Consider the following 27,175-nt stretch of genomic DNA (forward strand, 5'->3'; position numbering starts at 1 on the left):
CTCTGAAAAGCAAGCCATGTTCCGATTAGCTTATGATAGTTGGCTCTGCCTGCTTAACAGGAGAGCAGCAAGTAAACCATAGTCTGCTCCATCTGCTTATCAGGGGAGCCTGATCGGTAGTTATGCCTTTTACATGTGTCCATGTGTGATCCATCTCGGCTGAGGGAGTGTCCCCACTGTATCCAATAAGGGAGCCTGTTGGACAGTGGAGGAAACCTAGCCAGTGACACACAGGCTTTTGTAACTATCCCAGTGGGTTGGCACAAATAGTGGTGCATCCTGGGATATGTTATAAAAGCCAAGGGCACATGTGACAGGGTGTCTTGCGGCAGGAAGCCAGGTCCCAGGAGGAGGGTGACGGATGTCTCTCCTTCTGTCTGTATGGAAGGTGTTCACAGGCGGTCGGCCTAATGAGCCAGAAGTGTGGTGCTGAGCCAGGAGGTCCAGTGGATGCTGACAAGCGGAGTTGAAGGCAGAGCAACCTTGGGAAAAACAGTGTCCGTGAGTAACGGGAAGCTTGCCAGGGGTCTGCCCAGGAAGAAGACCACTCCAGTTCTAAATAAAACACAAAAACCAAATCCCCTGGACTGTTCATTGTCTGAGCCAAACATCTAAAGTGATACGTTTCTACAGACTGTTGCTACGGGTAACCCAGGGGAATGCAGAAAACGCAATTTTCAGCAGTACTCTAAGGGGCAGTGCTACAGTTATATATATATATATATATATATATATATATATATATATATATATATATATATATATATATATATATATATATACACACACACACACACACACGTGCTCATAAGTTTACATACCCTGGCAGAATTTATGATTTCTTGGCCATTTTTCCGAGAATATGAATGATAACACAAAATCTTTTCTTTCACTCATGGTTAGTGTTTGGCAGAAGCCATTTTATCAATGAACTGTGTTTTGCTCTTTTTAAATCATAATGACAAAAGAAACTACCCAAATGACCCTGATCAAAAGTTTACATACCCTGGTGATTTTGGCCTGATAACATGCACACAAGTTGGCCAAAAAGCTCAGAAAGGGGTTTGAATGGCTATTAAAGTTAACCATCCTCACCGGTGATCTGTTTGCTTGTAATTAGTGTGTGTGTATAAAAGGTCAATGGGTTTCTGGACTCCTGACAGACCATTGCATCTTTCATCCAGTGCTGCACTGACATTTCTGGATTCTGAGTCAAGGGGAAAGCAAAAGAATTGTCAAAGGATCTGTGGGAAAAGGTAATTGAACTGTAAAAAACAGGAAAGGGATATAAAAAGATATTCAGGGAATTGAGAATGCAAATCAGCAGTGTTCAAACTCTAATCAAGAAGTGGAAAATGAGGGGTTCTGTTGAAACCAAACCACGGTCAGGTAGACCAACTAAAATTTCAGCCACAGCTGTCAGGAAAAATTTTTGGGATGCAAAGAAAAACCCACAAATAACTTCAGGTAAAATATAGGACTCTCTGAAAACATGTGGTGTGGCTTTTTCAAGATGCACAATAAGGAGGCACTTGAAGAAAGATGGGCTGCATGGTCGAGTCGCCAGAAGAAAGCTATTACTACGCAAATGCCACAAAGTATCCCCCTTACAATACGCCAAACAGCACAGAGACAAGCCTCAAACCTTTGGTACAAAATCATTTGGAGTGATGAGACCAAAATTAAGCTTTTTGGCCACAACCATAAACGCTACATTTGGATAGGAGTCAACAAGGCCTTTAATGAAAGGTACACCATTCCTACTGTGAAACACGGAGGTGGATTGCTGATGTTTTGGGGATGTGTGAGCTACAAAGGCACAGGAAATTTGGTCAGAATTGATGGCAAGATGAATGCAGTATGTTATCAAAAAATACTGGTGGAAATATTTCATTCATCAGCCCGGAAGCTGTGCATGGGGTGTACTTGGACATTCCAACATGACAATGATCCTAAACACAAGGCCAAGTCGACTTGTCATTGGCTACAGCAGAATAAAGTGAAGGTTCTGGAGTGACCATCTCAATCTCCTGACCTCAATATTTTTGAGCCACTCTGGGGAGATCTCAAACATGCAGTTCATGCAAGACAACCCAAGAATTTACAGGAACTGGAGGCTTTTTGCCAGGAAGAATGGGCAGATTTACCATCTGAGAAGATAAAGAGCCTCATCCACAAATACCACAAAAGACTTCAAGCTGTCATTGATGTTAAAGGGGGCAATACACGGTATTAAGAACTGGGGTATGTAAACTTTTGATCAGGGTCGTTTGGGTAGTTTCTGTTGTCATTATGATTTAAAGAGTAAACACAGTTGATTGATAAAATGGCTTCAGCCAAACGCTAACCATGAGTGAAAGGAAAGTTTTTGTGTTGTCATTCATATGGCCAAGAAATCAAAAATTCTGCCAGGGTATGTAAACTTAAGAGCACAATTGTGTGTTCAAGTGTGTGTGTATATGTATGCACGGCATATATATATAATAAATACACTATTTTTTACCCTCTGTTCTCAACTGTATTGGGGGGGGGGGGGCTGTCTTAGTGATCGGAGTGAAGACTGCAGGTGGGTGTGTCAACAGAGGCAGAGAAAGCAATACATTGATATCCCCAGTGGATGACTGTGCAGGGATGTGTGCCAGCACAAGTCTGACCATTGGAGGACAGGCAAGCTGTGCTCCTAGCACAAACATCAGGAGGGTATTTGGCGCACCCAGGGGAGGCTGGTGTGGGTTGTGTCAGAATTTTAAATGATCAAAGAGATAACAACATCTGTAAAGTACAAATGACAGTCCTTAAATGGTAAATTCGCATGCATGTGGGAAAAAATAGCAAATAAAGAAAAAATATTAGAGTATACAATTGCGACACAAATATGCTTTAAAAATCAAGGGGTGCTTTGCTTAGTGCCTGCTGGCTCCTAAAGAGATATAAGGAACTCTGGTGAAGATACAAGAAAAGAGCAGCGCCATCTAAGTGCAGCAGTTATTAACCAAAAGCTTAAAAACTGCTGCACTTAGATGGCGCCGCTCCTATGCCCTTGTATGTGCTGCTAGCACAGCCAGAAATCTGGCATGCTGGGATGGATGTGCTCCTATGCCTAGACTGGTCAATTTGAGATCACCAGGACTTTCGCACAAAGAAAGCAATGCAAAAACAAACATTTAAAACACAAGTACATGGTAACAGACAAATATCGGAAATATGAAATGTTGGGGTAACAAACACTTACACCACATGTCGACCACCCGCCGCATATTTACTCTCCAGCAGGCTGGCTCGGCTGCGCGAAACGACGTAGATGTACATCAATTGCGGGAGTGGTGCTGGGGGCGAGCGCATGGTGGCGCGCTCCCGTCCCCACTAGGCAGCAGGGATGCCGATCCACGGGACCGGTGGCCCGATTGCCGCTGGGCATCCGCGATCGCTACCTGCTGAGAGAGGACAGTCAGCTGTTGTAAACACAGCTGACCGTTGTTCTCTCTGAAATTATCAGGATTAAAAGGATCACAGGTCTCTATGATCATTTCACAAGCCCATCCTCCCACAGTTAGAAAACACTCCCCCTAGGCTCACATTTAACCCTTTGATCACCCCTAGGTTAACCCCTTCCCTGCCAGTGTCATTAGTACAGTAACAGTGCATATTTTTAGCACTGATTACTGTAGTAATGTCACTGGTCCCCCCAAAAGTGTCAAATGTCAGTTAGGGGTTCGATCTGTCCGCCACAATGTCGCAGTTCCGCTAAAAATCGCAGATCGCTGCCATTACTAGTAAAAAAATAAATAAATATATAAATAAAAAAATTTAATCTTTAGCCTTGTTTGTAGACGCGATAACTTTTGCGCAAACCAATCTAACTAGGCTTATTGCGTTTTTTTTTTTGTATAGCGCAATAAATAAAAAAAAAAAATCACACAGGTGATCAAATACCAGCAAAAGAAAGCTCTATTTGTGTGGGGGAAAAAGGACAGCAATTTTATTTGGGTACAGCGTTGTACGACCGCGCAATTGTCCGTTAAAGTAACACAGTGCAGAATCGCAAAAAATGGCCTGGTAATTAAGGGGGGAAATCCTTCTGGGGCTAAAGTGGTTAACCTTGGGTATGCGAGAGAGGTCTCCCTTTAGCTGCACATCTGGACAATCCCTCCGATCAATGTGTTAGTTGCAACCTCAGCATGAACGTCAACCAGGCCATGCCCAAACACGTTCCGCTCCGCCCCTCAGAGCTTAATCATGGGGATTGCTTTAACCTTGAAATAGTGTCTTTAGCAATACAGTGGCAGAAAATACAGTGGATAAGTGGCAACTGTTCCGTGTCCATGCCACATAGACTTGTGGCTGCCATATCGAACTACCACTTTTGTAAAAAACATAGAAAGTGAGACCAAAGCATGTAGATGGATCCATGGATAGGATAGGTGTTTCCTAAACTGCAATTTGCCATATGGCATCTCAATGAGGTTTATTTCATTTTATTTCAGACTACCTTTACAGGATAGCTGTGAGCACAGTGGAATCTGAGGCTGAGAATAAAGATGTCTGATTTGTGTAGAGGGCTGGAGTTTAGTTCAGTGTTTAGATAGTTGAGTGCCAATGACCAGGTTTGGCATACTTCCACCTTCATGTGATTGGACACCTGTAGAGGAGGAGGGGCTGTGAACTCTTCATTGTGCACACAGTGACATCGCACACAATGCACCTTGACCTGCAAGGAAGAGAGACTGGCAGAGGAAACCTCTCTGGGCTGTGGCTGACACTAACCAGGACGGGTAAGATCATTTGTCAGGTGCTGGGATGTTTCACAAACAGGCTGAATTAAAGGATCAGTCCACCAAAATGTGATTTCTCAACGTAAGGTGGCTGTATACAGGCTAAATCGCCCACTAATGTTTTACATTTTATAGGGACCGCAATAGGGATAGCTGTGCATCGGAATGTGCCAGTCCACCCAGCGGTTGTGGTCCCTTATGGGTATAGCTCTCCCCATTAGCTTTTTTTTAGAAATGTTGCATTACTATAAAAAACAGCTGTTGGAGGAAGACAGTAGTAGAGTTGGGACGTCTAAGGACCTCTATTTCCTAAGGGTTTCCATGGCTTAAATACCTTTTTATAGCATTTTATTTCAACAACTTCCACCTATACCTGGACGATCGGGTATAGTGAATTGAACAATAAATAGGGTCATTTTTTTATTTATTTTTATTGGCAAACTGCAGAAGTGTACAGCAAACAAATCATTTTTTTTTTTTATTAGTTAGTGATGTCAGAGTAGTAAAGATCAGTATTGATTGGTCAATCTGTTTTATTGCTTTGATAATGGTCAGACTGTCCTCCAAAGCAATAAAAATTTATTTGGTTGTAAATTATATAAAAACATTTTAGATGAACAGTTAGGGCTCATTCATTGCAATGCTGGTTTTCAGTGGGACCGAAATTAGCGCAGTGGTGCTGACGCATCACCCTGTCTGGTCCTAGTGGTTTGAACTAGACATATAGGAGACGAGATGTTTTACTTGTACATGTGGTGGGACTGTGCTGGAACAGCAGTCCCACTGTACATGGTATGAACCTTGCCTCAACTCCTATTTTCTAATAATTCTTCATGTTCTATGCAAGTTAAAATGTAAGTAGTATAAAGATATTAGGTTTAGGTAGGTGCTAATTGTAAAGTGAGTGTGTGTGTATTTTTTTTTTTTAAACAAACATGTTACATGTTACTTACCTGCTCTGTGCAATGGTTTTGCACAGAGCAGCCCTTATCCTCCTGTTGTAGGGTACCCCCCCACTGGCGTTATGGGCTCCACATCCCTGGTGAGTGCCCCCATAGCAAGCCACTTGCTAAGGGGGCACTCATGCATGCTCGCTCTCGAGCTTTGCTCGGTGTGTCCATAAGACACACAGAACAGGGTTTGGCCCTGCCCCTCGGGCTCTGGTATGTATTTAGGGGTGCTGCAGGGGGAAGCCGCATGCAGAATATGTTTTACCTTACTGCATAGAATGATCAAAAGTGGGCCCTAGGCATTGATAAAGAAAGAAATATGGCGCTTAAATATTGGGCATGGCTTAAAGGGAGTGGGGGTAGTCTGAGATGACTTGCATAGTGCAGAATGTGTTAATGGTGAATAGGGAATGTACAGTGCAAAGTGTACAGCGGTGGGCAATATGTGCAGGGGAGGGGTGTGGAGTGTATGGCAGTGGGCAATATGTGCAGGAGAGGAGTGTGGAGAGTATGGAAGTGGGTAATATGTGAAGAAGAGGAGTGTGGAGTGCATGGCGGTGGGCAATATGTGCAGGAGAGGAGTGTGGAGTGTATGGCAGTGGGTAATATGTGAAGAAGAGGAGTATGGAGTGTATGGCGGTGGGTAGTTTGTGCAGGAGAGGAGTGTGGAGTGTATGGCAGTGGGTAATATGTGAAGAAGAGGAGTATGGAGTGTATGGCGGTGGGTAGTTTGTGCAGGAGAGGAGTGTGCAGTGTATGGCAGTGGGTAATATGTGAAGAAGAGGAGTGTGGAGTGTATGGCGGTGGGTAGTTTGTGCAGGAGAGGAGTATGTAGTGTATGGCGATGGGTAGTATGTGCAGGAGAAGAGAATGGGGTGTACAGTGGTGGGTAGTATGTGCAGGAGAGAAGTTCGGAGTGTATAGTGGTGGGTGGTATGTGCAGGAGAGGAGTGCAGAGTGTATGACAGCAGGTAATATGTGCAGGAGAAGTGTGGAGTGTGCAGCAGTGGGAAAAATGTGCTGGATGGTGGCAGTGGGCGGTGTCAGTAGTTCATTATTATTTTTATTTTTGTTATTTTTTTACATTGTTTTATTTTAAATACTAAAAAATGTGATGCTTTTTGGGGGCCAGTGGATGGTGTCAGTAGGGCAGTAGAACAATGCACAGTGTCAGAGTTTTTTATTTTTTTTCAAGGTGCTTTTTGGGGGGATGGGGAAGTAGACAGTTGAACAGTGTCAGAAGGGTTGTGGACGGTGTCAGTATTTTTATGCTTTTATTATTTTATTTTGTATTTTTTACAGTTTGTCAGTGGACGGTGTCAGTAGGGCAGTAGATGGTGTCGGTAGAACAATGCAGTGTCAGAGTTTTTTATTTTTTTCAAGGTGCTTTGTGGGGTGCGGAAGTAGACAGTTGAACAACGTCAGAAGGGTTGTGGACGGTGTCAGTATTTTTATGCTTTTATTATTTTATTTTGTATTTTTTACAGTTTGTCAGTGGACAGTGTCAGTAGGGCCATGTCAATAGAGCAATGGATGGTGTCAGTAATGTTTTTTTAATTTTTTTTTTTCACAATGCTTTTTGGGGGTTGGAGCAGTGGACAGTAAAAAAATGTTCTTACAATTTTATTTTTAATATTTAAGGTTGTTTTTTTTTAATTATTATTATTAATTTTTCTTTTTAATTAGCCCTGTTGGGGGGCTTTGGTGAGATATCAGGGGATTAAACAGACAGAAAAAGGGACTTAGGACTCCCCTCCACCTTTTAAGGCAGGAGTGTCCAAACGTTTTTAAAGAGGGCCAGATTTGATGAAGTGAACATGCGTGAGGGCAGACCATTTTGCCTGACATTCTTTGGACCGTTCAAATTAAATGCAAATTAACTATTTTATGCAAAGTTTATAGCAAAGGGCATACTTTTCATTTCATCACATGGATGACAAATCTAAACAGGTGTTAAATCACTCTGCCTTTCATATCTGAAGGCCAGATGAAAAAAAAAAAAAAATCCAGGAAGCTGAAATATATGTCAGGAAGATTGTAAAGTACATTACATACTATTGGTAATAAAGGTTGTCTGTCAACTTTTAAGTTCAAAAAATATGAACAGGAACATAACACCAAGTATACATGTTGTGTCCAACTGACATTTGGTGCGGGTTCACACTATTGCGATGCGGGAACACTGCGAATATACTGTGTGTTCCCGAATCGCATCCGCAGCACAGGCAGTTCACACTGGGGGTATCAATTTAAAGTTAACGACACCCCCAGATCAGATCGCATATCGCAGTGCGATCTGACAGTTCGCACAGGAATCGGATCGCACTGGTGTGAACCACCATGCGATCCAATTCTTCTGCGGACCAAAAAAAGGGTCCTGTGCGAGTTCACTGCGATTGCGGTGCGAATTCAGCCATACAAAACTGTATGGCTGAACTCGCACCGCACAGACCTCGCGTGTGATTTTAGGAGCAGTGCGCTCCGAATCATATGCGATGTCTGTGATCGCAATAGTGTGAACTGGCACTAACTGAGATTTTACAATGTATTCATCTCAATTCGGAGCATGCTTGCTCCTTAATCAGTCACACAAGGGTTAACCGCATATAAGTGCTATATGAACCCACCGATGATGATTAAGGATGGCAGCAATAATAGTCATGAATGATGCCAATGGCAGCAATAATAGTCATGAATGATGCCACTGTAGTAAATAGAACATTGAAAATTTTTATTGAAAATCCGTTCCATGTATGTATAAAACAGCAGTACACCTTGTACAATGACCCCCGCTGGATCTGCAATGGTGAAGCCAAAATAAAGGGTTAAAAACTCAGCTTGCTGACCATCCAGTGTGTGTGAAGGCATAAAACCAGCCAGGAACAATGCAGCAGTGCGGACAGTTGTGGCTTGCTTATCTGTGAGGAAATAACTGAATGCCTCAATCGTGGACAGGGAAGGGTGGAAAAGGGTGTCACACAATGTAGGAGGCAAAAAGGATCGCTGTCTGTGGTCGCGCCGATCACCCACAATGAATGCCGACCGGAAAGGGGACCCGAGAGTGACGTCAGACTCTGGAGAAAGGATGACCAAAACGAGGCTTGAACCGCTATAGAGCCGCTGGTGGTGAGCGGCATGCGCGGTGACCCAGTGCAGGGGAGCGTGAGGAGTGCCTGCTTCTCATATGATTGTCCTGACAACTTTTCAATGTTCTATTTACTACATTGGCATCATTCATGACTATTATTATTGCTGTCATTAATCATCATCAGTGGGTTCATATAGCGCTTACAGTATATGTGGTTAACCCTTGTGTGACTGATACTTTTGAACATCCCTCCTGGTGTTTTGTTCCCACACAGCTGCTGCTTCACCCCCAGGTGTTATGCCAATTATAATGGAGAGGGCGCTGGTCCTGTCATACTAGCGCCACATTTATTTATCATCATCATCGGTGGGTTCATATAGAGCTTATATGTGGTTAACCCTTGTGTAACTGATTAGGGAGCATGCTCCCAATTGAGATGAATACATTGTAAAATCTCAGTTAATGTCAGTTAGTCTAAATCAGTTATAAATATATTTGGACACAACATGTATACTTAGCGTTATGTTCCTGTTCATATTTTTTTAACTTAACCACTTACCGCATATCGACGTAGGGCTACGTCGGTAAACTTTGCGGGCTTATACCGGGATGATGCCTCTAGCTAGAGACATCATCCCGGTACCGTGGTTTGAAGCCGACGGTCGGCTTCCCGTCGGTAACGACTGATGCGGCTCGGGAGCCGCTCGATCGTTACCCGGGGGGCGGGAAGGGACGTCCCACCGGGAGCCCCGAGCACCCAGTCGGCACGTCCGCCGGCTGGATGGAGTCCCGATGAATGCCGGAAACGGCATCGATCGGGTCTCCGATGACGTAACCCGGAGGCGGCGTCCATGACGTCACTTCCGGGTTACTGTGCTGCAAAAGGCGGCAGATTTGAAAAACGGCTGTATGCAAAAACGCCGTTTTCGGCGTTTTGCATACAGGGAAGTGTAGTGGAGGGGTCTAGGGTCTTTTAGACCCTCGATCCCTCCATAAAGTGTACCTGTCACTACATATTGGTGTCACAAGGGATGTTTACATTGCTTGTGACAGCAATAAAAGTGATCAGATTTTTTTTGATCAGCAATAAAAGTGATCAGATTTAATTTAAAAAAAAGAGCTACACTCTATCTCTAAACTGGTAACCGTTAAATAAATTTAAAACGTCGCAGATTGAGATCTCTATTGACCGTAGTTTGTCGCCATCCCACGGGGGGGCGCAATTTTAAACCGTAACATGTTGGGTATCTATTTACTCGGCGTGACATCATCTTTCACAATATACAAAAAAAATGGGCTAACCTAGTATTTTTTAAATGCAGTGAAATGTGATTTTTCAAATTTTTTCCCAAAAAATGGCGTTTTAAAGACCGCTGCGCAAATACCGCATGACAAAAAATTTTGCAATGACCGACATTTTATTCTCCAGAGTCTTTGCTAAAAAAATATATATAATGTTTGGGGGTTCTAAGTAGTTTTCTAGGAAAAAATACTGGTTTTAACTTGTAAACAAAAAGTGTCCGAAATAGGGCTGGGGCTTAAGTGGTTAAGAGTTGACAGACAACCTTTATTACCAATAATATGCAATATACTTTATAATGTTACTGACATATATTTCAGCTTCCTGGATTTTTTTTTTTTTTCATCTGGCCTTCAGATATGAAAGGCAGAGAGATTTATCACCTGTTTACATTTGTCAACCATGAGACGAAATGTGAAGTATGCATAAAATAGTTAATTTGCATTTAGTTTTAATGGTCCAAAGAATATCAGGCAAAATGGTCTGCCCTCACGCATGTTCACTTCATCACTTCATCAAATCTGGCCCTCTTTGAAAAATGTTTGGACACTCCTGTTCTAATTCATCCCAAAGGTGTTCTATCGGGTTGAGGTCAGGACTCTATGCAGGCCAGTCAAGGTCCTCCACCCCAAACGCGCTCATCCATGTCTTTATGGTCCTTGCTTTGTGCACTGGGACACAGTCTTGTTGGAACAGGAAGGGCCATCCCCAGCCTGTTCCCACAAGTTGGGAGCATGAAATTTGTCCAAAATATCTAAGTATGCTGACGCCCTAAGAGTTCCCTTCAACTAAGGGGCCAAGCCCAACCCCTGAAAAACAACCATAACACCCCCTCCACTCAACCTGATAGAACACCTTTGGCATCAATTAGAGCAGAGACTGCAAGCCAGGCCTTCTAGTCCACATCAGTACCTGAGCTCACAAATGTGCTTCAGGAAGAATGGTCAAACATTCCCATAGACACACTCCTAAACCTTGTGGACAGCCTTCACAGAAGAGTTGAAGCTGTTATAGCTGCAAAGGGTGGGCCAACTCAATATTGAACCCTACAGACTAAGACTGGGATGCCATTAAAGTTCATGTGCGTGTTAAGACAGGCGTCCCAATACTTTTGCTAGTATTGTGTATGTGGGGGGGTATAGCCTCCCATGGAGTCATAATTGAAAATATTAGATTATCAAGGTTAGGAATCTGCATTGACTCATAAAAAAAGTTTCTTGTTCAGGTTTAGTGGTCTAGCGTATGAATTATAGCCATGGTTTGCTTTTCAGACGTGTGTGACAAGCAGTGAGGAGGGAGGAGGCTACATTTTGTCACATCACTGTACTGTAACCGCATACATACTTGTAGGTGGGGAGGTTGCGACGTGGCCTCGTTCACTTGAATGTGTCTCAACCCCTCCGAACGTGCCAGGGTATAGTTTTTTCTGCTGGTACCAGCATGTGAAAACAATTGCACAATACATGTTACATATCATTGCAAACCTCCAAGTGAGAAAATTAAATTTAGGACCATAATTTATGGTTAACTTTAAAATTATAACCCGTAAAGGCTTTTAAAGTGATACATATTGACAACTTTGGGTACCAGTTTGTCACCGATTCATAGGTGTGTGGAAATTTAAGGCTTGACATGTTGAATCTTTTTACTCGTCGCAACCTCATCTCTAGTTTACGCCCAAAACAAAATTTTGTCCTAAAATAACCCTAATGTGTTTTTTTTTTTTTTTTTTAACAAGCGCTAATTAAAATGTGACAAAAAAAAAAAAAAATTGCAACTACCACTATTTAATTCTCCAGGGTTTCTACTTTCAAAAAACATAGAATGTTTGGGGGTTTTCAGGCCTAAAATGTGCATTTTTTTTTCACATGTGCAAAAATGGGGAAAAATGTTTCTGGTAGAAAAGTGGCTAAGCTTGTTTTTACTATTCCATGTTAACGTATAAGCAGGGCCGGCCTTTGGGGTGTGCAAGCTGTGCGGCCGCACGGGGCGCCATGGGCAACAGGGGCGCCGTGCGGCCATCACAGCTCGCAGACTGTGAGTTGCAGACAGCTTACTCACATGATCAGTGGAGTGGAGTCCGAACTAGTAGTAGCAGCAGGCACTGCCAGGTCCCCCTGCCCTGGGACTGGGTGAAGAGCTAAGAGCATCGGATCGGGATCGGCACCTGAAAAAAAAAAATGGCTGCTGCCAGCTCCCGAAAGGCACACTGCGCAGGCGCCGCTGCTCGGGTCCCCGAACACGCTCGGAACACGCTCGGGTATTCTCGGGCAGACGGCGCAGGCGCATGCGCAGTGGCGTCTAAGCGCCGGGACTCGGGAGGCGCCATTTTTAAATGCAAAGCCAGTAGCCACCGTCCACAGAACAGGTAAGTCACAGTGTCACTGCTGCTGCCTGCCTGTGTCGTGCTATATCTATTTTTTCAGACAAATTAGGCTAAATACCTTCTATTTTATTGAAGGGGAGGATATAAGGGACTGTCACTTGTCTTAACAAAAGGAAAAAAAAAAAAAGAATTAAAATACAAGAAAATAATACAATACTTAAAAATAATATTTTTACTACATAATTGCATCGGTAATGGTACAGTTACATACATGTATGTAATGCATGTATGTAATGTATATGTATGTAATGTATGCATTTCATGTAATGTATGCATGTAATGTAATGTATGTATGTAATAAATGTTATGTAATGTATGCATGTAATGTATGTAATGTATGCATGTAATTATTTGTAATGTAATGTATGCATGTAATGTATGTTATGTAATGTATGCATGTAATGTAATGTATGTTATGTAATGTATGCATGTAATGTAATGTATGTAATGTAATGTATGCATGTATGTATGTATGTATGTAATTATTTGTTACAAATATTTTTTTCCTCTTTGTGTATGTTTAGGTGACCAGGGGGGCGAGGGGTGAAGATGGGCATGTAATGTATGTATGTAATGTATGTTATGTAATGTATGCATGTAATGTATGTATGTAATGTATGTATGTATGTATGTAATTATTTGTTACAAATATTTTTTTCCTCTTTGTGAATGTTTAGGTGACCAGGGGGGCGAGGGGTGAAGATGGGCGGGGGGGGGGGGGGCGCCACAGGATTAGCTCGCACAGGGCGCCTGAACACCTAAGGCCGGCCCTGCGTATAAGTTAACAAAGATGTTTCTGTGAAAAATGTTGTGTACAGCGGTGCGTAATTCACTATGTCAATAAAGGCAGGACTTGTTTTATTATTTTTCTATTGTACAATTACAAGTTGATTTCGTAATAGCCCACGTAAACACTGAAAGTAAAAGGGCACATCTGCAGTAAAGGCTTTGTTGCTCATTAAGGAAGTATGTATGCCCAGCATACTGTATAATGTGTACACCAGAACCATTCTAACACTTCCCCCTTCTACCCAGAAATGGAACATGTTCACTCAGATTCTACGTGAAAGTGATCATAAAGGATTATTTTTTTCTTAAGTAACACGTCATACTTACCTAGTTTTGCACAGAGGAGCCCTAATCCTCCTCTCCTAGGGTCCCCCACCGGCGCTCCCAGCTCCTCGCCTTTTCGAGCGGCTTGCTATGGAGGCACTTGTGTGGGCTCGATCCCAAGCCAGGCTCTGTATGTCTGTTGACGCACACAGCTCGGTCCCGCACCCCAGCTCCATTCTCGCAGGCTGTAATTGAAAGCAGCAGGAGCCAATGGTCCTTGGGCACAGTGCTGGATCGAGATTGGCCTCAGGTAAGTATAAGGGGGGGCTGAACAGTGTTTTTTTTTTTTTCCATTTTGGATAGAGCATGGGAGGGTTATAACCCCTGTCAGATTCTTTTCTCCATCTGTGTCCTATTGCCGAGATTTTCCTTCACTTCCTGTCCCATAACCAAACAGAAAGTGAGAGGCAGTCCCTGCAAAATACGGGAATTCCTTGGGGACCCCTAGTGTCCCCATTGGAAGATTTCCTCACTATTACTTCTGGGGACAACCCAAAATTTGGGATTTACTTTCACTTTTAATCATAAACAGTAAAATAGAGAGGGTGAATCTCCTTAACGAAGGCACAGACAGCAATAAAAACTGACAAGCATTTTAGTCCCTCTCCACTCTATCCAAAACTGAAAAAAAAAATGTGACTTTAGTTATACTTTAAGTTTCACTTTAAACTGGAACATAAGCAAGTATTTAAAGCGCTCAAAGAAATGATGGTTTAATATCACTTTATACTGTTGGCACTTGGAGTTAGCAGCAAGTAGCAGGAGTTGAACAAAGGCATCATTTTCCATTTGCTCAGCTTGTAACCTCAATATTTTTCCTCCTGTGTGTGTGCCTCTTATGCTTGTCTTTTCTCTCCTAGGTCAATGCAGTGTAGAAATCGTAAGGGTCTGGCAGTAGCATGTCTAATTGTTATCTCTACTGTGTCTGGTGTAATCGCACTTATACTCTGCCTAGTGGACATCCGAAACACATATCAGCCGTCACCTAACAAGGTAAGAGGCAAGACAGGAGTTGCAGATTTACAGGGAGGGCAGAATTTGTAGAATTCATCAGAAAAGGTGATAAAAGTAGATCCAGTAGAGTAAGCAGCTGCGACAAAGTCTACCACTGTGTAAGTGCTCTTGCACACTGCAGCTTTTGAGATCTCCTTTTTTCTGCCTGGAAACTTCCCTCCCATGTTAGCCATTGTGTCCATGCATACTACGGCTTTTTCAGGAGTTTACATGCATGGTCTATGCACACTATGGCTTTTTCAGGAGTTTACAGATATATGCTCTTACAGGCAGAAAAAAAAACCCCCCACCAAACTCGTGTTTTTGAGAGGGGCTTTCGAGCAGAATAGACGCCTAAGTGTCCAAAAATGCACAAAAATTAGCAAAAAAGCATGAAAGAGCATGAAAAAGCTCAAAGAAGCTCAATCACACACAAATAAAAATTAGTCGAGTGAAGGGTTTATGGAAGAAAACGCTTATGCTCATAAGGAGCTTAAAGAAGCTCAATAAAATGTGCAAAAGAGTCCAAAAGGTTTAAGCTTCTTAAGCTGAAAAAAAAGCTCAAATGCCTGTAAAAGCAGGTTTTTTTTGAGCTGCAGTGTGCATGAGCCCTTAAGATACAGTTGGCAACTGGAGAAATAGTGAGACTGAGAGGACCCTGCGCTTATGGAAAAGTGCTTAAGTGCAACAATATACTAGTGGAATGTGTAAAAAAGCTGCTAGCTGCAGTGTAAAAGTGCTGGGTGCTCTTTTAAAATGTGTAAAACTGTGATTTGCAGCGCTGCTTAAATTGGTTTATAAATATATCAAAAATTCATATAAAATAATAGAATAATGAAATACTTCATATAAATTAAATAAATAATACAATACATAAAACTCATAAAGTGCTGTAGTATTGGTGAAAATAAATATATGGCTCAGTGTCCATTATATCATCGTGTTGCCGTGATGAATCTTTTCACTTGAAATCATACAGGTGCTAAAGTGCTTGATTTGTGCTTTGTTCGGGGTCTCCCCCTTTGATTATCTACTCACCGCTAGATGGTAGTTTTCAGGCATGTAAGGATAGTTTTGCCCTGCTTCTCCACTTGATGTGTAATTAATTCTGTGAGTATTGATTCCTCCCCGATGTCCTCATGAAAAGAAAGTCATTCATGGTGAAGATCGTTTAAAAAGGGGGGTGTTTATTGGAAAAACAATGGGAATATACTCACAAACATAGTACAATATCATGCAAAAAAATGAATGAATGAAGAGAGCGGCTCGGCGGCTGACTGCTCCCGCAGCATCCACTACACCGGCCGGAGGTCACGTGATACGCTCGACCAATCACTAGACGCGTTTCGATGTGTAACACATCGTCCTCTGTAGCTGACTTGCAGAGCGTGCCACTGTGTTAAATATGTTAGGATGGCCACTCCTACTTTGTATTTGGTTTGTGTCTGGTTTGTAAACCGAGTGGCCATCCTAACATATTTAACACAGTGGCACGCTCTGCAAGTCAGCTACAGAGGACGATGTGTTACACATCGAAACGCGTCTAGTGATTGGTCGAGCGTATCACGTGACCTCCGGCCGGTGTAGTGGATGCTGCGGGAGCAGTCAGCCGCCGAGCCGCTCTCTTCATTCATTCATTTTTTTGCATGATATTGTACTATGTTTGTGAGTATATTCCCATTGTTTTTCCAATAAACACCCCCCTTTTTAAACGATCTTCACCATGAATGACTTTCTTTTCATGAGGACATCGGGGAGGAATCAATACTCACAGAATTAATTACACATCAAGTGGAGAAGCAGGGCAAAACTATCCTTACATGCCTGAAAACTACCATCTAGCGGTGAGTAGATAATCAAAGGGGGAGACCCCGAACAAAGCACAAATCAAGCACTTTAGCACCTGTATGATTTCAAGTGAAAAGATTCATCACGGCAACACGATGATATAATGGACACTGAGCCATATATTTATTTTCACCAATACTACAGCACTTTATGAGTTTTATGTATTGTATTATTTATTTAATTTATATGAAGTATTTCATTATTCTATTATTTTATATGAATTTTTGATATATTTATAAACCAATTTAAGCAGCGCTGCAAATCACAGTTTTACACAACTGGAGAAATAGGCCTTTTCAGAAATGACGGACTGGAGACAGGTGGGTGCTGCTCACTCACAAGAGAGTAGTCTCAGATCAGTCAGTGCTCCCTCAAGAGACAAACCATGTGCAAATACACGAGGAGCTCTTGTCCAGATTGGCTGGCATTACATATAAGCACTTGGACAAGGTCAAGGGAAATTCAGACCAAAAAACCAAGAGGATGAATATTTACTTTTATATCTGTGTGATTCTGAAAAAAAACTCCTGTAAAAGTAATCCTGTTAAGCAGGAAGCCCTAAAATTGTTGGCTTTTGGTTTGAATTCCTGGAAGGCCCTCGCTTGCAGAATGTTTTTTGTGGTTTTGCATACACACCAATCACCAATAACTTTAGGACCACTGACAAGAAAAGTGAATGACATTGAATATCTTTTACAATGCTATCTGAAAGTGGGTGGGATATATTAGGCAGCAAGTGAACATGTCCCTGAAGTTGATGTGGTGAAAGAAAAAAAAAATGGGTATCGCTGTTGTGTATGGAGCAGCATAGCCACAGACAGGTCACAATGCCCATGCTGACCCATGTCCACAGTCAAAAAGCCCCTACAAGGGACACATGAGCATTAGAACTGGACCACAGAGCAATGAAAGAAGGTGATAAAATATAGGACCTATACAGGATCCTACACCTGCACAAACGATGACCTTCAGACCAAATAGGTGAAAAATGTAAAGCCTAAAAAAAAAAAGAAAATATATAGTTATAATAAATACTAAAATTGATTAGTGGATGATAAATACAAATTCCTGTATATTGTGCATTATTGTAGGACCCGCTCGTTTTAAGACACATAACAGCCTAATGGATGGTAGATTGAAGTAAACCGCACTCACAATTACCATGTGTACCTACCTAATGTGAATATTAGTATTAACATCAAAATAACCCAATGTGATAAGCAAACTTAGGCTGGGTTCACACTTATGCAAATTGGATGCGGGTTTCTCTGCATCCAATTCGCATGACAGGAGATTGTGCCTGGCTCTCAATGGAGCTGGTTCACACATCTCTAGGGCAGCCACGGAGCGCATTGCACAGGGGGCCTGTGCATCTTTGGATTCATTTCAGGTCCAAATTCAGGCAAAAATGTGGGCCTGATTCATCAAGTTGTTTTTCTTAAAGTAAAGCAAAACATATGAAACAGAACAAAACAAAGGTTTAAGTCCCCGTTCACACTAAGGCGACCTGTGAGGCGACCTGGTCGCCTCACAGGTCGCCGTAGGTCGCCTTCCAAAGGGAAGCTGCGGACCCGTTCTAATAGGAGCGACACAAGTCGCTCCAACTTAGAAAAAGGGTCCGGAGCTTCTTTGGGGCGACCTGGAGGCGACCGCCATAGACTTCAATGTTATGAAGTCCGCGCCGGCCGCTCCGAGGTTGCGGCGCGCTGCTCGCACCGCGACCTCGAAGGTCTCCCCCCCCCAGTCGGATCGCCCCAGTGTGAACCGGGCCTTACACGTAAAAGGAGAGAGGCGTTACATGTCTTCAGAGTGTAGGATGTTCTTTTCGCATCTCTGCTTGATCTCCGCTTGATCTGTAGATCGTTTTCTTTTATACTAAATGTAAAGAGTATGTCTGCAAAACGTGTGTCCCAAGAAGGTAGTAATTCTTAATATAAAAGAAACACCCACGCTTGCATATATGGTTTGAGTCTATAGTAAGACGCATAACTCCACCCAACATACTAACAGAAACTCAGAATAGAAATACATACATAGCAAAATTGCTTCTCTGTCCTTGACAAAGACATATTGAAGTAACCTTCAAAATGAACATATTACATTATAACATTCATATGTATTTCAGAGACTTTTATCATTTAAAATATTTAAACTCTAAATCTCTAACATATGTGAACCCAGCCTTAATTAACATTCCACCAGTTTAGGCATTATACTTATAACAGTGATATGTCAATATCTCAGGGCATAGACGAGAATAGTTTTTATAGCGGTGATTATCAGTTGATGGACCAGCCTATGTTAAGTTGTTGAGAAACGGTGAGAAAAATCCCCCCCCTTTTTTTTCTTCTTTTTTCTTCTTATATTTTTCATTAGATAGTGATTATGTTGATAATGTGATTGTTCTTTTTGAATTTTCTTTGTGTGTTTTGTTGGTTATAAAATGTAATAAAAAGATTCATAAAAAAAAAAAAACATTCCACCAGTGTGATGTGAATAGTGCAAAAAAACACCAATTTAACATAAATGTGCTTTTAAATTTGCTATCCACAGTCCAGTGATGAAAAACCAGCCCAAATAAATCCAAATAGGAATGTGATGCTTATCCACCAAAGTGAAGTGTTTCCTTTCCACCAACATACAGATGCACAACACACTCATCAGAACCTATCCACCCCTATTACAGGGAATAAAAACCAGCAGTGGGGTACAAGCTCTTCACCAGACACCTGGATCCCAGTGCGTTCCACCTGCGTTTCAACTGACAGAAATGAGGTATCGCGGAAGTCCTGCTCAACTTGTTTTTCATCAATGGACTGTTCATCACAGCATTTTTAAAAGCACATTTGTGCTGAATTGGTGTTTTATGTACATCACACTGGTGGAATGTTCATTAATTTTGCTCATCACATTGAGTTATTTTGATAATACTATTAATCACATTAGGTACACATGGTAAATGTGAGCATGGTTTACTTCAATAGAGGAAGGTGACCAGGTCTGATACTTTTTCTATCATTTGGATGGCTGGGAACGTGCGTCACACCTGGGGAAGAGATGAACGCGGTATATGGGGTATTCTCTGATGGAAGTGACCTCTTTTCCACAGGATAATGCACCCTGCCACACTGCAAAAATGGTTCAAAAATTATTTGAGGAACACAACAATGAGTTTGAGGTGTTTACTTGGCCTCCAAATCTTAATACAATCAAGCATCTGTGGGATGTAATGGGGAAAAACTAGTCCAATCCATGGAGGTCCCACAGCTTACAGTGCATAAATAATCTGTTACTGATGGCTTGAAGCATACCACAGCATGCCTTCAGAAGTCTAGCGGCTTCCATGGCTCAACGTGTCAGGACTATTTTGACGGCAAAGGGGATCTACACAATTTTATAGGTGGGTGGTCATAAAGTTTATGACTGATTGGTGTATTTTCTTTTATTTGTGCATTATGGTCAGGAGTGAAAAAATAGAAAAAAAAAGTCCAATCAGTGGAGCTCTCAGCCACTTACCAGGTTCTCCTTCGCTACCGTGATCACAGATTTCAATAGCTAAAGCTGAAATTTGCACACACAAGTCAATGAGCAAGAGCAATGGCTTCTTCCCTATCTCACTCCATCTGTGGTTTCAGAGACAGTGCCTGCAAGGTAACAGCTAGAGATCTGATTTTCCAGCTACAACTTTGGGCACTGGCTACCTCTAATTTTAGAGGTAGGTGAGAGCAAGGCACAGTGAGTGTTTAATAACCACCTCTGCTGCACTAAACCATGTTTTGCTCAAATACACATGTAGACATATCGGCATATGCTAGAACATGAGTAAAATATATTTTTTTAAGATGGTTCCTATATGTTTTTTTTCTTAAAGCGGTAGTATACCATTTTTGACTTTTAACTACAGGTAAGCCTATAATAAGGCTTACCTGTAGGTACAATTAATATCTCCTAAACTTGCACGGTTTAGGAGCTATTACCACTGCATGCAGCCGCTGACGAGTGCGGCGCATGCGCTCTGAAGGTCAGAGTTCCTTGCCGGGAATTGCCGGAAAATTACCCCTGCGCGCATACGCGGGAGTGACGTCATCGCGGCTCCGGCCACTCACAGCGCCGGAGCTGCGGAACCCCGAGAGACGCTGTGGGATCATGTCCGCTCCCACAGCGGTGTCTGGGGGTCCGTGTCAGGGCTTCGTTCTAAGGTAAGTAATTCATAATGAGCTAGTATGCGATGCATACTAGCTCATTATGCCTTTGTCTTGCAGGGTTTTTTTTTTTTTTTGGTCATTAGAGTTTACTACCGCTTTAAGAATTCTGTTCTATTTTTAGAACAAACTCATAAAGCTATTAGATTAATGATCAGAAAGGTATGTACATACTATATGTACTTAGACATTATTTATTTGGGAACAATACAGTTTATCAGGTCAAAGGGTGTCGTAAAATGTTATTTGCTGACATTTTACCACCACCACCTGTTGATCAGGGACACAGGAGTAATTGTAGCAACCATTATAGGGATAATCTACAAACTAGGTTATGCACTTTCATGCTTATATATTCTGTGCCATATTTTCATTACTATCACATAACTTACTAAATCACATAACATGATTTAAAGCGGAAAGAAACCCATCGAATAATAACTCATCAAATGCCTGGTATTATAACTGATTGCATGTGCAGCACCATGGCAACAGCAGATCAAACGGAGGCTAAGATGGCAACTTTATTTACTGTAAAGGATAGAAAGGTTTAGTCCTGCTTTAACAAGGCAAATAGTACTAAATTATTTCAAATTAAAAATACTCCTTTCTTGCCATGAATAAAACCAAAAAGCATAGTCTTCTATTTAGTAAAGCTAGGGAAAATATCTCTTGCTACCAGGAGCATTGTGGGTGTTTCATGTTATTAGAGGTTGTTCAGATTTCACTGTTTTCAGACAGATATTTCTGGCAGATCTCCTTCCAGAGAGTAGAACAGTTATACTATAAAAACAGGAAGAATAGCCTGCATATATAATATTACTGCCAAGTAGATATGTGCAATTAGTTTCGTTATGAATCGATATTTGGATGAAATGTTCGTTATTCAAAGATTCGAATGTATCCGATTTTCTGAAACACAAGAGTAACAAATTTTCAACAAATGCAAAATAAATTCTAAGAAAACAAAATTACCCCAATTTGAACTGGAAAATGAATTTGAACTCGAAATGGAAACCTATTGCAATAAATACAGTAAGGTATAAAAGTGAAATAAGTTGATGATTCCTACTGCTGCTTTATAGAATAGAAAATAATAGAATGATGAAAAAGAATAGAATAGAATGGAGAAAACAAAATATAGCCGTCTACCAAAATTCAAATCGATTCAGAAATACCGAATTTATGAAACAAATTCTGTTGTGCACATCTCTACTGCCAAGGGCCAACATGCATAAATACAAACTGGAGATAGAACCAAAGCCTTCTAAACATTCATGGATGATGAGAATAATTGCATTAGGCTGATCTCTTGCAAATGGAAAATCACATAAAAAGACTAGACTACAGCTTAATGATGATGTTAAAAACTGTTTGCCAAAAATGAACTTGCCGTAAGCTGATTATGCACACATCACATGTGCAGTATATCTAGGGAAACATGAAGTTTATGACAGAGCTTTGCCTGGAATTTTATGGCATTCAAAGCCTGGCATCATTTTATTGGTTTTATGACATGTCGGAACCAGTGACTAACAGCTATTAGGGATTTTGTATACCTATAAATATATTTTTTAGGTGTTTATATTACGATTATTGCTGTGTGTTACTTTCATACCGATGGCTATGAAAGTATCTCATAAGTCTATATATATATGAAATACAATCCTAAAAATATAGCAAGTAAAATAGGTGAAAGTCATATCAAATATAATCTAAATTAATGTTGCAATACTCAGTAAGCATGCACATTGATAGTACTGTTTTATACTATTACTATATAGACCTTGTGGATAAAGGAATTCTCCCTGCTGGGAGATTGCATTCTGACAGTGGGTCTTCTCCACAGTCAGAAATGTCGCTAATAAGGCAGTATAGCTAGCCCTCCTGTACTGGGCCAAGCCCCATCAGTTCAAAGGGGGGCAAGAACCTTCAAAGCATGATGACCAGCTGTGCTTTGTGACTCTTGTGGACTCCCCTGTTGGCTTTGGGGGATCGGTTCTTATATCACCCCCGTCTACCCACCGTCCAGTAACTGTTTACTATACTTCACTTTGTGAATGAACAGAAAGCTGCTCAGCACAGAGCACGTCCCATTCATTCAAAAAGGGAAAATTCAGGAAAAGGGATTGAGGAATCTGGACTCCGTTCCTTTCTCCGTCTCAAAAGTGAGACATAAGGGTTCTGTTTAGACCACTGATATTTCACCAAAGCATATTTCCTCCTCATGTTCTGCTTTCCATGTATTGTATTCACTTGAATGTGTCCTGTTCAAGGAGGGTGTCATTTCTGCCATGACTGCAAAGCATATCATCGCAGCCATGGCATTTTAGCGAAAATATAAGTTGATATTTTTGGGAGGGATGGAAACCCTGTTAGGTAAGCTGTATGGGACCCTGTGATTTCAAACAGCAGCCCTAAGTGTCTGCAACCTCTAACTAACAAGGGTTTTTGAACATTTCTGTTTGACAGAAGTAGATCTAACGATCATCTTCTGTCGAACAAGGATAGCCAAACACAGATCAACATTTGGCTGGTCCGTGCTGAACCGGTCAAATTTAGATCCATCTATGACCAGCTTTATGTTTTGGATACGAACAGTGAGATCTCCCTGCCATAATTCCTGGCTCTGAGCGTCTGGGAGTTTTTGGTGTTCAAGTCCACCTTTTTAAATGTTCCAGCACCTCCTGTTTGTAACATGCTTCCTGGTGCTGGGACATCCAAAACATTCAGTGTATATTTTATGGACATGGGTAACATTGTAGCATTCTAGGTACTGAGTTTGAATTTACAGATAAAATGACAGTTTTAAAATGATACATTTTTCCCAACATTATAAATCATTCTTAGCATTTATCATGCTAGGGTCTAGACCAGGGGTGGGGAACCTTTTTTCTGCCAAGGGCCATTTGGGCATTTATAAAATCATTTGGGGGCCGTACAAAATTATCACCTTAAAAAATAGCCTGTTATATTTGGTCAAACATTTAATTAACTCACCCCTTAATGTGATGGCTGCAACTGCTTCTATTTGGTGAGGTGTGTGATGTTAGATGGTATTGATGATATTGCTACTGACTTTGGGTCAGTCTAGAGTGCAGTCGACTTTTTTGTGGTAAGTTTTGAAAAGAACTGCAGGCGTGTACTGCTGGTGGGTATAGCTGGCTGGTACTGATGGTGGGTACAGCTGGCTGGTGCAGCATCCCACTCGGACATGTGGGAACTGCAAATGTATTACTACTTTGTCATTGCTATATTTTGCATGTGCATTGCTACACCTGTTTAATCCCTGTTCATAGGCTGGTCAAGTGTGCTTCATACTTCCCACCACAAGATGGGGATAGCACCACTTTGGGATATCTATCCCAGCTCAGGTTTATCTGTGGTCAGTGTTCAGTTCAGGAAGTGAGTGTACAGAGAAGAATGCAGAATGTAGAGGTTAGTGAAGGTCAGTCCTAAGAAGGGACAAATTGGAACTGCTTAAATCAAAGGGTAAAAGCCACCAAACGGCAGCAAGACCTTTGAGAATAAAGGTGAAGGATTTCCTTAGCCACTGGCAACCTCACCAAATTTCACTGGATTCTAAAGGGACCAGGAACAAGTAAGCATTATACTGAACCACAGCCTGAGACAAGACCTACCAAAACCTATTAACAGTGGATAAGCAGAATTCCTCTATTTACCCAGAGACTGTATTCTATCTGGATGTTTGTACTGCAATCAAAACCAGTCACAGTAAAAGTTGTGAGTTGTATCCTACCACTGTCTACCTCATTCTTCACTATTGCTACTACAACTGGTTGTACCACCATTAACGGTACTGGCGTCACGACAAATACCATCAAGGGACCCAGCCACCACAAGCACTCTAAACACCCCTGTCATCATGGGCACCTCAACCACCATCTTGGCTGGCGTTTCCCTATCACAGAGCGTGCCCCGGAGGATTTCGTGCTGTCTTCCTCTTCACTGTGCGACCAGCCCAGGGAGGCTTTCTGCTAACCGTGAGTAAACCGATGAACTGTATTATTGCTGTCTCTCATCGGCCCACCGTGCACCTCACGTGTCGCCCCTGCGGTTCTGGCTCGTCGCATAAAAATTTGGCGTCACGAACAGGATATTAACCCCTGCGCCTTATCTAAAAGACTGTTGCATCAGAATAAGCCCCTTTGCTTTATTGAGAGACTGTTTACTTATTGCATGCTGTGTGGGGCCACAGAACTGTTTAAACTGTTTCAAAGTCGCATGGAAGTGTTATCCCAGTTATCAGCATCAAAATCGCAGCATCCAAAGAGAGGAAATCAGACATTTGTGTGTCAACAAAACTGCTTGCTGTATTTGAATTGACTGTTTCTATTCACTTAAAATGGCTGCCGGAGGCCTTCTTGTTCAAAAATGTCTGTGCCATCACTGTGAATTAGTTTGTGACACCCCCTGAAGAGCGGGAAAGTTTGGTGCCACCCATTTATGCAAAATTGTCCGGCCAGCCCGCCTTACCTTTGCTGTGTCAATCCTGGGAGGAGAGTGTGACAAGCGCACGCCCCAGAAGTCGCGAGACTTTGCATGCGAGCAGAAGAGAAAATAATCGCATTGCTTGCCGTCCGAGCAGTAATTGCAACCTGTCATTTGCCTCTACTAACTATAAGCAGCACTAATAGCAGGAACTCTGCCAGAGACCCAAAATCAATGTTACTGCAGCATTGTATTCAGCCAACATTAAATTCTTAAAGGGCCATACACCCGCAAGGCAGCGGTCACCCATAGCAACGCCGCACAAAAAGTGTCTAAAAACGCATTTGACTTGCCTAACTATAATTCACCTGCTGTTACCATGTCTGTGCAGGAAGATGACGTGCAGCCTGACCTCAGCGGACCCCCTGCATCAGCCACAGTCGGTCCCAGTACAATACCAACCGCTGCAGCACCAAGTTTAATGCCTTTAACCATGCCTTATTATTTTGGGGCCCCATGGTTCCCACGATATTCTGGAGAAATTCATACTTTAATGGACTTTAAAGAAAAAATTCTTGCTGTGTTCAGATTGTACCCTGTATCCTCAGAGCAACAGATGGAGATTCTTCTTGCGCAATTGGAAGGAGCTGCGCTCAGAGAAGTGAAATCTTGGCCGAGCTCAGAAAGAAAGACCATGGAGCAGATTTTTGAACGTCTCTACACCACCTTTGAACCCAGAACCATGTCAGAGGTCAAGATGAGGTTCTTCAGCAAGAAACAGCAATCTGGTGAGTCACTCAGAGACTTTGCATTATCTTTGCAGGAAGCCCTTAGAGCTGTTGTCCAAGTAGACCCCCGTGAGGCAGAGAATCAGGACAAAACCCTGAAAGAACAATTTATTGAAGGCGTCAATACAGACAATCTAAAGAGCCAACTAAGAATGTTAGCCGCCCAACATCCAAGAGCTACCTTCTTAGATTTCAAAGAATTAGCTATCAGCATACTGGGAAAAAACCCACCAACAGAACCTGTTAGATCTGTTGAAGTGCCTGTATCACAGCTGGTTACCCCTGCAAAGTCTTTACCTATAGTCAGTCAGGCAACCCAAGCTCCAGTTCCTGACACAGTTGCTGCTTTGACTGAGCAAGTCCATTTCCTGACTAAAAGTCTGGAGAAAGTCCACCAAAAGTTGGAACAATGGGAGAAACCATTAATGCTAGAGGATGAGAAACCTGTGTCCAGAAGACTCTTCCCCTCTAATTATAGAGAGACTGATTCCAGAAATTCTGGCGGACGCCCCCCTGACCGCACTAGTACCCCTAAGCGGCCTATCTGCACATACTGTCACAAGCCAGGCCATACAGAAGCAACCTGCTGGCGGTTAAACAGGGAAACCCCCGAGGCCAAAGACCACCCCTCGGGAGGTGAACCAATAGGTCCAGAAGATCCCCACTCGATGCCAAGATACGTAGGATCCCGTCCTGAAGTGGCACTTCAAATAAATGGAGTTCCTTTTGTTGCCCTAGTTGACACCGGATCCCAAGTCACCACCATCCAACAAGCAGCCTTTGAAAAATACTGGGATCAAAATCAGCTTACCCAGCCTCCAGAATCCTGGCTGAGTCTCATAGCCAGTAACGGCAAACCCATACCAGTCCATGGTTATTGGGAACCTACCATCCAAGTAGGAGGAACTACACTACCTCGACAAGGCCTTATTGTGGTACGAGTCAGAGACAATAATCCTAACCCTCCAATAGTCCTAGGAATGAATGTCCTCAGGAACTGTTATGTTGAGATGCTAGAAGCCTTGCACCAGTTAGTGCCTACTGCCTCTCCTGATTCTAAGAAGGTGATCCAACAAACCATCCGTGTACTAAATGCGCAACAGAGATTCACCAACGAAAAAGGAGAAATTTGCTGTGCCCGCATCCGGGATAAGCAACCTGTGATCCTCAAACCCAACACCGAAACTCTCTTGTGGTGCCGAGCTGTAGTCGGAATTCAAGGTCAAGACTACCAAGCCCTGGTAGAGCCTGTTGTTTTGGAAGACTATCCTCTAGTTAGAGCT

The 27,175-nt window shown here is 42.2% G+C and overlaps 1 protein-coding gene across 1 annotated transcript in view; it reads left to right on the top strand.

The window, feature by feature from the left end:
- The first annotated feature begins 4,688 nt into the window (after nucleotides 1–4,688).
- The window catches only part of LOC309560764 (ectonucleoside triphosphate diphosphohydrolase 8-like), a 140,091-nt gene continuing 117,604 nt past the window's right edge, over nucleotides 4,689–27,175 (top strand). Inside the window, exons 1-2 of the mRNA XM_082264417.1 lie at nucleotides 4,689–4,772; nucleotides 14,470–14,602. Coding sequence (XP_082120543.1) covers nucleotides 14,474–14,602 — 129 coding nt within the window. The 5' untranslated portion in view covers nucleotides 4,689–4,772; nucleotides 14,470–14,473. The remainder of the gene's footprint in view (nucleotides 4,773–14,469; nucleotides 14,603–27,175) is intronic.

Source organism: Pelophylax lessonae, assembly GCF_965119305.1.
Source record: "Pelophylax lessonae genome assembly, chromosome: 7".
Classification (NCBI taxonomy): Eukaryota; Metazoa; Chordata; class Amphibia; order Anura; family Ranidae; genus Pelophylax; species Pelophylax lessonae.